Source organism: Dermacentor andersoni, chromosome 5 (assembly GCF_023375885.2).
Source record: "Dermacentor andersoni chromosome 5, qqDerAnde1_hic_scaffold, whole genome shotgun sequence".
Lineage (NCBI taxonomy): Eukaryota > Metazoa > Arthropoda > Arachnida > Ixodida > Ixodidae > Dermacentor > Dermacentor andersoni.
In genome coordinates, this window is record NC_092818.1 from 205,152,733 (window position 1) to 205,164,810 (window position 12,078).

The 12,078-nt window shown below is 43.8% G+C and overlaps 1 protein-coding gene across 1 annotated transcript in view; it reads left to right on the forward strand.

Moving 5' to 3' along the window:
• LOC126532272 (neural cell adhesion molecule 2-like) overlaps nucleotides 1-7,638 on the forward strand; it is a 258,774-nt gene extending 251,136 nt beyond the window's left edge. The window contains exon 13 of the mRNA XM_050179930.3: nucleotides 3,842-7,638. Within this exon, the coding sequence (XP_050035887.2) occupies nucleotides 3,842-3,871 (30 nt within the window). The 3' untranslated portion in view covers nucleotides 3,872-7,638. The remainder of the gene's footprint in view (nucleotides 1-3,841) is intronic.
• Nucleotides 7,639-12,078: the final 4,440 nt, after the last annotated feature.

Here is a 12,078-nt window from a genome sequence, read left to right on the forward strand (position 1 = left end):
AGGGCTTCTGAAGCCTTTGTTGTGTACTGCATGGTAGACCAGTTAAGGTCGGCAAGGTTAAAATCACCCATAAGAATAACACGACAATTTCGAGCATGTTGCTGCAGATATTCTTGTATGGCAATTATGCATTCGTGTCCACATACGGGGCTTCGATATAGGCAACCAACAACTATACTTGTGCCTTTAGTGTTAATCTTACAAAAGATTGCCTCAGCATCAGCTACCTCTGGAAGAAGGACCAGTGGGATTGATTTCTTTATTGCTAGCGCCACGCCTCCACCACGTGATTGCCTATCTTTGCGAACCAGTACGTAGTTTGGGGGAGTGACTTCATGACTTGAGACAGACAATGATAACCATGTTTCGGTGACTGCCACTATATCTGGTTCACGATCGAGCAATAAGTTTTCAAATGGCTGCACCTTATTTAAGATACTTCGAGCGTTGACGTTTAACAACGTTATTTTTTCTTGCGCTGGTATTGGCGTGTTGCCGGGCGGTTTACTTCGTTTTTTCCTTTTTGCACGTTCGCGTTCTTTTTTTGCTCCATTTTGTCGTGCTTCTTTATTTCTACCCTGTCATTCGTTTCGTCATCCCAGATGAAAACACGGTTGTTAATGAATAGTTTGTTGTACGCTAACGACACCTTATCTTTATTTTCGCGGTTTGCCTGTGCACTGTTCCAGAGTTTCTTTCGGGTCTCTCTAACTTTTCGCGAAAAATCTTCCCCTATTGAGAGGTCTGATTTCTTTAGTTTAAAGCACTTTTTGAGTATGACACTTTTATCTCTTGCGTCTAGTAATTTAAATATTACTGGCCTCGTCTTGTTCTTTCCTCGTCTTCCTAAACGATGTATGCGCTCAATGGCCACAGGTTCGAGTTCAAGGATTTTTGTGATTATTTCCTCATTTACGGCCTCTTCTAGCGCTTCGCTTGTTTCTTCTTCCATTTCTGGTAGACCATAAACAATTAAGTTTGACCTTCTGGTACGGTGTTCGATGTCGTCTATTTTTTCTTCAAGACTCTTAATTACCTTATTCATAGAAGCCATTTCTGTATGACACGCGGTCACTTCAGCTTCGAGTTTCGTAATGACGTCAAGCTTGCTATCTATATCCGCTAGTCGCTTTTCTTTGATATCTTTAATGTCGGAAGCAATTTCGGTAAGTTGTTTGGCGATTTGCTCGAGGTCAGGGCCGGGGTTGCTTTCAATATCTCCGCCCATCAACAATAGCTTCTTAAAGTATGTCATGCACGATTCACACACAGCCATATACTGCCATATATATATATATATATATATATATATATATATATATATATATATATATATATATATATATATATATATATATATATATTCTTCGTATTAATAAAAATTTAGTTGAGAGTTAGCGCTCGTCCTGTCTGCTTCTAGTCCGCGTCACTTCGCTCTACAATCCAAGATCATGTTACCGTACCAACTCGCCCAACTTTCTGTTCTTTTGCATTAAAGTTCTTTAACGTGCACCCATTGAAATGCGGCCGCCCTGGCCGGGATTCGATCGCACGACCTCGTGCTCAGCAGCTTAACACCATAGCGACTGAGCAACCACGGCGGCTTTCATTTTTTTTTATCATGAATTACCAACTAGCCCAAACAACCACCCTAGTTCTGCCTGCTACATTCCTGAGGCTGCGCGACAGTTTATGTACATATGGAATTACAACTACATTTTTATTCTCACCAGGCTGTGAATTACTCATTCGTGTAGGTGCTCCTAATTTTACATGCTTAACATGCTTCCGCACGATCACGCCGATAGGCCTTCCTGAAAACCTGCCGCTCTCAAATGCTCCAGTTGTTTTGAAAAACTGTCAGAAGTCTGGTAAAAAGCCTTAGAAAGTGCGTGAAATAGGATCGAAAATGCAATGCCATTTTTCACCACTTTTGAATGTGCGGAGTTATTGGTGTTTCTCCTATTGGGCAATACATCCGGCACACATGCTTTTCAGTTAACTTAAGCCTCGCATCTAAAAATTGTAACTCGTTCTTAGCTCGCACTTCCGTTACTTAGTGCTAACCCTCAGCCACACTTGTACAACACTTGAACTATGTTAGCAACCGTCGGTTTGAAATTATGAGTCTTCACACACATCTAAATTAAAATATAAATTATGGGGTTTTACATGCCAAAACCACGGTTTGATTATGAGCCACACCGTAGTGGGGGACTCTGGAAATTTTGACCACCTGAGGTTCTTAACGTGCACGTAAATCTAAGCACCTAAGTACGCTGGTGTCTTCGCCCCCATCGAAACGCGGCCACTGTGGCCGGGATTCCATCCCGCGACCTCGTGCTTAGCAGCCCAACACCATAGACACTAAGCAACCACAGCGGGTCCCATTCATACAGATTAAGATACCAGCAACATACCTTAGCACATTCATCATTTGGTCATCTAGGTTATTTTCTATACTTCTATCAACCCTACCTATGAGAATTTTAGTACTGGAGCAACTTTAGAACCATTGGAAATGCCAGATTTTTGTCGTTATAAATTTCCTTTCCATTCAACAAAAGTTGAAGCTAAGTGAAATGAGTGAATCTCGAGAAAACTACTAACAGATACATCACTGATTCTAGAAACGTTGAGCTTATTGGTGACCTCGGTGATACACAGCTCAACACTTTCCATGAAATCATCATGTGGTATGTTATAGTATCGTTCTATAACATTGGTGCTAAAGAAATTACAATTACTATGAAGCATTAGATTACCCTGTTATCTAATGCTTCATAATATAGCATTAGATTACATGGTTTTGCTGTTTGCCTGTGCACTGATGACGACGCCATCGATGGGAAAGCACATAGGTATAAGTGGTTACTTAAGTATGTGTGCGTTTTCTAATAAAGTTAGTTGCGAGTTCAGCGCTGTCCTGTGTCTTTCCTGCTTTTTGTCTAAGTCATCCTGCGCTGAAACTTGAAGATAGGGCCCGGGCTGTCATTTTCTGTCCTTATATTTGTGATAGTTGATATATATTAATTGCAGTGGCTCAGGCGCTAAGCAATAACACAGAGGATAACGATGTCACTCGCAACTTATGACTTCGTTAAAACTACGCGAATGAATAGTTTAGAAAAACCCTCACACATGTCACGCATGTGCAGAATCTAAGCTAATAATGACCAAGTTGCAGCAAACAGCGTCGCTATTCACGTGCCTCCCAAAAGATATAGCTCCTTAGCGGACGGTGCCACAGAGTGACCACTTGACTTATTCACCGGTGTTCTTGATGATATGGTATGCTTCCGTATTTTCTCCTATAACTTTAGTACTGTTCCGGAACCAGATACCTGCGTTGTTGAACGATAGCAAACAGCCACTGTCCACGCAACGATCATCCAAATATTTTCTGCCTTTCTTGTCTACATCTATACCTCTCCTAATCTAATATTTATGCAACTTCCCGTCTGTCCCACATAAGACCGACCACACGAAAGGGATATTGGATAGAGAACAGATGTCTTGCGCGGTACCTATCTGTTTCCATGTTGGATGCCACATTCAAGGGCAAGTGGCGACCAGAAGGAAGCCGCAACATCTTACTGATCTCCATGTCGTTTGTGCTTTTGTTTTGTTTGTTATTGTGTTTATCTATTAATTATTTTTCTGCGTTCTGCATTTCGGTTTGTCCTGCTTATTATTATTATTATAATATTGTCTTGTCTGCGACGCGGTGAAGGCAATCAAGACTGAGCAGTTGGTACTCATCGCCGCGTCTGCGTCCCCCTTCTTTGTCCACGAAATGCGAGTAACTAGTTCCACTGTCGTCCCCTTTACTTTCGTGCAGAGTTTCAAGCCACTGGCCACTGGCAACTGAATCTGGGCTGTGACTGGCAGATACAGCCGCATTGAGTCGCAGCTGGACGCAGCAACACGGTGTCATCGAGGCCCGGCCTGCACTCGGCGTGAAGAGCGGCAGATCCGCGAAAGTAGGGTGACCGGCCGACCACAGCGGCATGGTCGCGGTGCAACTAGCCGGCAGAGTTTAGCGCTCCAGCTGAAACAAGGCTCTCCTTGCCGTTCCATGCAAACTGCGGTCGGTGCAAGACTATAGGAGGAACGACGGCGATCTCTTACTTTCCTACGTCGACGAGAGGAATCTGCAGTGACAGCAAGTGACTCTAGCCTTCTGCAGAACAGACGGCCACTCGATTCCGCCAAGCCCTCCTGTGCATAGCTTTCTTTCTTTTCCTCGCTTGACACTGGAACACGAGTTCAAAACTTGCCAACCGACGTCGGAAGGGTGTCTTGTCACAGCTATTCTCACTTATTGATATTGTAAAGCAAGTGTCACAATAATATCTGCATTTAAAGAATGCGAACGTCCTTTCTTGGGGATGATATGTGGTATAACATAACTTGAAGGCCATGCAAGCCCGCAAATTCTTTTGCAACAATGAAGCATCTTTTAACAAGAGAGTTTGGTTATACAGCATGGCGGAATAAATTTAAAACTGCTAGGAGCCACTCTTATCGACTAGTTTCGGATACTCTTGCAGCAATTGCAAGAGAGAGACTCGATATATCCTGAGTCTCTCTGCAGGTCTTTTTCATGACTGAAATTGCAATCTATTAAGATCACCAGCACCGTTCACAGGCTTCTTTTTCTCTAGAGACTGGTGTGTATCTAGCGGGCAAGGCAATCTGAACCTGAGCTTTTGCTGTCAACCCCGTTCTCTGATAGAGATGACAAATGATCATTTTACGTTTTCGTTATCAAAGTTTATAGAAACCAATAAATGATGATGCAGCAACAATTTGAAGAGCACGGCCAAGCCTATTCGTCATGCCTGAAGTGGAAACATTTTAAGGATTTTACCGAAATGCAGCGTCCTGAAGCATATGTTGAATTTTTTATTGGTAATTGGGATGGAAGAGTGAATATGAGCTCAAGAGAACGTCAGAGCACTAAAGTTTTTCTATAATACAGTACCTACAGCTTAGATGACAATATTACTACTTGTTGTTAAGACTGTGCATCAATATTGTTAAACTGACTTACTAAAGTCTAAAAAATATATTCGCTTAATAGAAACGCGTACCGGCAAAAGCGTCGTGTTCTTCGATGATGATGTCGACAGAACACGTACATTTTTCTTTTTCTTTCTTTTTTTTTATCATTAACCATATTCAGTGCTCAATAACTGTCTCAGCAGATGAAGCTTGACTCATTGCATCCGTGCGGCCCATCGTTCTTCTCAAGGTTTCAGTGAGTCGCTGTGGTTCATCCCTACAACTTGAGATTAATATTTTCGCTTCTGTAGTAATTAATAGGTGTGCATTTTAAATTATTACTGCCAAGGCACCCTTCCGACCACATAATTCACTGCATTTGTATATTCGACATTTATGTGCCACCGTTGCTCACGTCTGCACAGTGCTCTAGATCATGTTCGTGCGTGCACATGTGAAAATGCGTGCGCGTTTCCCGTTTCTTCATCCAGACACACAAAACCTCTAAGTCGTCCTACGCGTAGAACCTACGCCACTTGTGAAGGAGCAGGACCTAATGGCAACCACGTGACACGTCTACACGCTTGGAAACATTTGCTACGGATGCTTCAGCGCTCGAACACTCAACTCTGTTGTGCATATTGCAACAGTGCGATCATCGACGTGAAACCAGGCAGCTTCGGTTTTATTTCATCTAGGTACTGCTAGAATTCCATCGCGATTGAGAACGGCAGTTTTCCATAGTTTAAAATTCCTCTAGATCCATTCCTTTTGCAGTGTCTCTTTTTTTGTGTCTCTCTGTGTGTTATGTGACGTGCTCAGATTTCGCGTTCTCCTGTGTGTAATGTGTCTGCGGACTGAGTCAAATGGGCCCGTTACTACAGTGCATTCATGTCGATAGGTGCAAGTGATGCTGAAAGAACACTGGAGCGCTCGTGTACTATGTTGTTTGTTAACATGCCACAACCACTCAGGTCAACAACAACAACAATAACTGCGACAAAATGGGGCGTGCTAAACAGCCCGCTATCCCAAAATTTCAGCTAAAACACAGCATAATCTCAGCAAGTTCTTTCGCGCATCACATGTGAGCGCGCAAGGATAATTTATTGCATTTTATTCCTGGGTGCTCTCCCATTAAAGTATACACGAGTAAACAGGTCGTTTGAGTTGCCTAAACTATCGTACTTCCTTTGAGAAGTGACATAGCTCTCTCATTTGGTGCTGCTATTATTAAAAAGAGTGAGGAAAAGGACATACTTTCACCCTGGTATTTTTCCCACTCGTCACTCTTCCTGTCTTAGCTTGTCGCCAGCGTGATGAGGTGTCGCTCATGAGATCATTCAATGTACCGTGTATTGATAACTGCGTGGCAGTGCCTTTCCGAGCGTAACATGTTAATTATTTATATTCCTTTCATCTCACTGAAGATAAACACAAGTGGCGGCTTTAAGAAAATGTGCAATCTACATTAGTTTTTCCAGCTGTTACCCTTACGAAGCAGTTATGTGGTTGTTACAAGATAGCTTCCGTCACTCTTATGCGACCCGTAGGTGCTTTAGTAGCGAGTCTTTCTACCCGCCTTCTTGTTTTGTTCATGCTAGGAGAAAGCAGTCAATCGCGATCCAGACTGCGCTGCTAACATCAGCGATCGCACATTTACAGCTGTAAAATTAACCTTTCTCACATAATTTTTATGGAATAATCATCAGCATCACTCGTGATGGAGGCATTTGAACCAGTTTTCTGATTTTACTTGATTCCTCGTTTCGTTGTAGTATCTCATCAGGGTGCAATGTTATACAATTGCTGACATCGCCTGTCTTCTGATAAAAAATGCTCTTCTTGGAAGGAGTTAATGCACATAACAGGGCATTGCTAAAAAAAATAAACTTCTTCCCACTGTGTTCTCACTTTTCTTTGCGGTGCTTTAATTACTTTGTGAGGTCGTTCAGTAGTTACGGATATTAAATTGTAGTTTGCCACTCCACAGGCCGAAATTCGGAGAATTTCCGTTGACTTATCAACACGTTTTATGTTGCAATTCAAAACAGATATATATATATATATATATATATATATATATATATATATATATATATTTCAAAAGTTCTATTTCCTTTCGATCATCGCGATCGTCTTCATGTGCCCCATAGCTCAATGCCATTATATGCTCCAGGACTTCACTAGCTCTACACCGCCTCAGACAATAACTTTACTTGGGAAGTTGGTATGCATACTATAGCAATGCTCACATTGCTTATAATAAGAGCGAAAATAGAGTACATCAAAGTAAATGTGCATTTAAAACCGCAGAGCAGCGACAAGCATTAGCTGCTGACGAAGGGTGACAATAATTGCCAGATAATCAGCTGCTCATTGTACATGTTACGTAAGATGAACACCTTTGTTTTTTCGAGATAGAAGGACTTGCATGAATCTGGTCACTTCTTTTGACAACGTGACGAAAATGTTGCGTAGTGACATTAACGCGCCATAACCTTTCTTGTGGCGGCAAGATAAACTGCTCATCACATCGTGTCGCTTGATCAACTCCTTTCCCCATTTTGTAAAATGTTTCTTTCCGCGATTCAAGAATACTAATAAATACCATTTATTTATTACTAGCAATGAGCTCAATTCTATAGAAGAATATCACTTTGATGCACTTTCTTAATCTCGACTCGTTTCTTCTCGCATTACTGTTCGAAGTTTCTCACCTCGGAGTTACAAGGCGACTGAGACAAGGATAGAAATTAGATGTTGTCCTAACCTTTCCATCCCTCGTATTGCCTACCCAATTATTTGCAAAATGTAGGTACTTTCTTAACATGGCTTCCAGTCATTTCTGACCCTTTTCATGCCTAAGCAGCGTTTCCATATAAATGCAAACGAACATATTGTCACGTGGTAGCGACGACGGCGAAGAAAGCAGCCAAACTGCGAATGGCGAAACTAGCGTTTTATTGGGCGAACCTGTGCCTTAAAAACAGCCTACACTCAAAGTACAAAGATAGCGGCGACCGCAGTCGGCAATCGTCGAAAATCTTATCAGCGGGTCAAGCGCGTGGCCTTTCATACATCAGTCATCGAAGGCTCCGGAGTAATCGCTGGTGCCCGCGTGTCTTCCCTAAAGATATACACCATTCGCGTCGCGCGTACATGAAATCAGATTACGCAAGGTCCGGTGATAACACATCGGATAGACTCACCGATAACTTTCGAGAAACGTCCGATACATGCAGGCGCGTCCTGCGCTGTAAGATAAAATTTGTTAGGCGGTGAAACGCGGATACCCGATAAAGATAAATAAGTACACGTGTCAATATCAAAATGGGATTCCGATTGCAAACACACATTAAAGGCGCTGTCACGACGCCTCATATGAGTTAAAGGGACGCTAAAAGAAAATGAGTTGAGCTAAGTTTTCTAGAAGGGGTGCTTCGGTCAAAGCATTGCAAATGTCCTGCCAGTCCCTCTCGTGGTTAGTCATCCACTCAAACAGCGCGTCCTGCGTGATAAGGGAGTGCAACGCTGATGTTCGTTGAGCTAATGCTGGTAAGTAGTTGCTAAAGTAGTTCACAACACCAAGCATTCTTTGCACCGCTTGCATTTGGTATTTCGACAAGGCTCTTCACCAGAGCGTAGTTTGTTCTTATGCCTTTCCTGCTAGTAATGTCGCCCAAAAATGCGATTTCCTTGACGCCAAGTTGACATTTTGCCGCGTTAAAGGTCACTCCTGCACCTTTAGCCGCACTCAGCACGCTACGCAGTCGTTCGTCATGCTCTGCCCTAGTTGTACCCCAGATGAGCACATCGTCGGTTCATGCGCGAACACCGGTAAGGCCATCAAATATTTCATTTAGAACTTTCTTAAATACTTCGCTGGCGGAGGCAATGCCGAAAGGAAGCCGCAAAAGACAACCACCGAAGGGCGTTGCGAGCGGGAATATTCTGGATTACTCCTCTTCGAGAGGAATTTGATGAAACCCGGCATTGGCGTCTAAACACGAGAAGTATTTTGCACCTGTCAGCTACGCCTCAATGTCCTCTATACGAAGCATCTGGTAATGTGCACGTTTCAGGCTCTCGTTAAGTTTTCTCGGGTCAAGACAACTCTCAACTTTCCGTCTTTTTTGCGTACAATGACTGATGGGCTCACCCAGTCTGTTGGGTCGCTCATTTTCCGAACGATGCCCTCTTGTTCCTTCTGGTCCAGTTCGGCATGCAGGGACTGCTGAAGCGACAGGGGCACTCGTGGCGCTGGCTGGCGACGGGGACGGCGTCTTTTTGTGGAGCATAATTCTGTGCTTTCATCGTATGCATCCAGTTCCTTCGAACAGTCGAGGAAACTGTTGTGCTACACTATTTGTGGTCGTGATCGCTTCCACCGCTCGTTGGATCAGGCCCAATCGCTCGATAGTCTCGAGTCCCAAAATGGCTGGGTTGTTCTTTTTTTACCACGAAACATTGAGCAGCCACCTCGCTGTCTCCGACTACTACTTTTGCTGCAACCATGCCGCAATGTTTGATAAGCGCACCGTTGTACGAGCGAAGTGTAGCACCACTGGGCTTTAGTGCAACAATACGCAACTTGCGGTACACCGAGATGGGTATGATGTTTGCTTGCGAGCCGGTGTCAACTTTGAAAACAACTTCTCGGCTGCCAATCTTCGCCTTCACCCGCCCGTCATGATTGGTGTCGACAGTTCCAACAGCAACGTTTAGCACTTCGAAGTTCTCTTCATTCTGAGCCTCATTTACGCCAGTGGTTTTGCGGCAAGACGCGAAATGGTTGAGCCCGTGGCATGAGTGAGATGTCTTTCCATACGTTGGGCATCGACGAGGAGCGTGTACCTGGGCGCAACAAGTACATCGGCTTTCAGGTTGTGGGCGTCGTTTCGGTACTTTAGGCGTATGCTGGCTTCAGCTAACCACGGCTACTTACGCCTCTAGCTTTCCTGTGTTCCAAACTTCGCTTTGACGTGTTGCAGTCTCTGCCGTCTTGCACAAGGTAACAGCTTTTTCACGCGTTAGTTTTGTGTCCCTTATCATTTTCTCCCGAAGCTTGGACAAGTTCGTACCAAAAACAATTTGATCACGCATCATCTCATCGACCATGACGCCGAAGTTGCAGTGCCTGGCTTGTTTCTTCAGGTCCCGCAGGAACTGCTGGAAGGGTTCCCCTTGAGCTTGGAGGCGAGTGCGAAAGATGTTTTTTTCATTGACGTCGTTTTGCTGCTCGACGCAGTACGACTCGAACTTGGCGACCACTGTGTCGTCGTCCTCCTTGCTTTCCCCCGTGGCAAAAATAAAATTATTGAAGACCTCTAGCGCGTCTTCACCCGCCAAACTGAGAAGCTGTGCTGTTTTCACTCCGCTTGATCTTGGCTTTCCGGCGCACGACGTTGCTCGCCAAAAAATTTCAAACTTTTGTTTGAAAAGGCTCCAACTGTTACCGCCGTTTCCGGTGATGCGCAATTGTTCGAGAGGTCTGATGCTATCCATTCTTGCTGCCTGAAGTTGGCGACCGCCCTTGCTGCTCTCTGACGCGGGCAGCTACCCCACTCCTGACACCATGTATCAACAAGAAACCGGAACTACGGGCGGCACAAGATCAAAGCACAATCCATGCGGGTTTATTGCCGTTCGTACATATATAGCCCCGTAGGGAGAGAAGGTTAGTGTTAACATAGAGAGTAAAGTACGGCACGTTGAGCATGAACAGCCGATGATAACAGGCACGCACCAGTACTGATATGATACACTTGTGATGTCTTATGTTTTACCCCCTCGCCCCCCTCACCTTGTTTATAAGCGTGTTCTCTAGCAGTATTAAATGAGTTGTTAGTTGCGCCGCATAGGTCCACGTTTTCTTCGTTTATGTTCGCTCTTTAGCTCTTCCCATGAGTGTAACACTAAGCGCAATACAATCATGAACGCCCACCAACTAGCCCCGTTCCTCGCTTTCCTAAATATAAGCCTACCTAGACAGGAGGAGTCTGAGAGCGCTGAAGTCTGTCCATGTACGTAGTTCGAAATCCACAACATGCATTACTATGTCATACAGAAAGGAAGTTACCTATATCAGAGGGAAGAAAAGGTGAGAACTTATCTAATTCACAATATTTTTCTGTAGTCACAGAATTTTAATTACATTTTAAATATATATAATTACTTTTAAAAATATATTTATTTTTTGTATTTCTAGCTTTAAATTACACTTTCTTACTGATCCTTCCCCCCTAACAAACCGCTCTATGGTTCATAAACGCTGGGTTCTTGTCCAATTCTCCGTTGTGGGTGAATGCAATTATTTAGGGAAGAAGCCACGTAACCAAAACAAACAAACTCATTCACTCCAGTGTGGCCAATGGCCCTCTTGCGTATGAGTTCAGTTCGATTTATTTCCTTGAGGGCGCCCATTTGAGGGGTGTAACATAAGGGGTGGGATTACATTTCGAATAAGCAAAACAGAGAAGGTTATTTAACATTGAAGGTGATCAGTTACGCGTTCTTCAAAAGCAGATGATGAAGGCGATGTCATCGGGTAGGCCGTTCCAGTCTGCAGCTGCTCTAAAACATAACCAAGCACAAAACATAGTAGTGTGTTACGGCGCGCAGGCAACTTGAAGTGGATGACTCGTGCTGTATCCTATGCGTGCTGTGGCTGTAATTACGGCGCTTGGTTAAGAGAAGAATTAAAAAAAAATGCTTGTGAAAAAGGACGAGGCTAGCAATGCGGCGACAATAAGAGAAGGACGGTTGTCCGGATTATGCTTTCAGAGATGAAGTACTTACGTCTTATGAATATGAGCTATGAATGAAGCGGGTGGCACGATTTTTAACGGTTTCCGATGGTGTGATTAGATACACTTGATGCGGACTCCAGATGGCAGATTCATATTCTAATTTGGGTTTTACAAGTGATTTATATGCGAGCAATTTAACTTGTGGTGGAGCAAGGCGGGGGTGCGCTTAAAGAAACCGAGTGCTTTGTTCGATGCTGAAATGATGTTACTAATATGGGTGCGCCATGATAAGTAGGAAGAGAAGGTGACGCCTAGACAT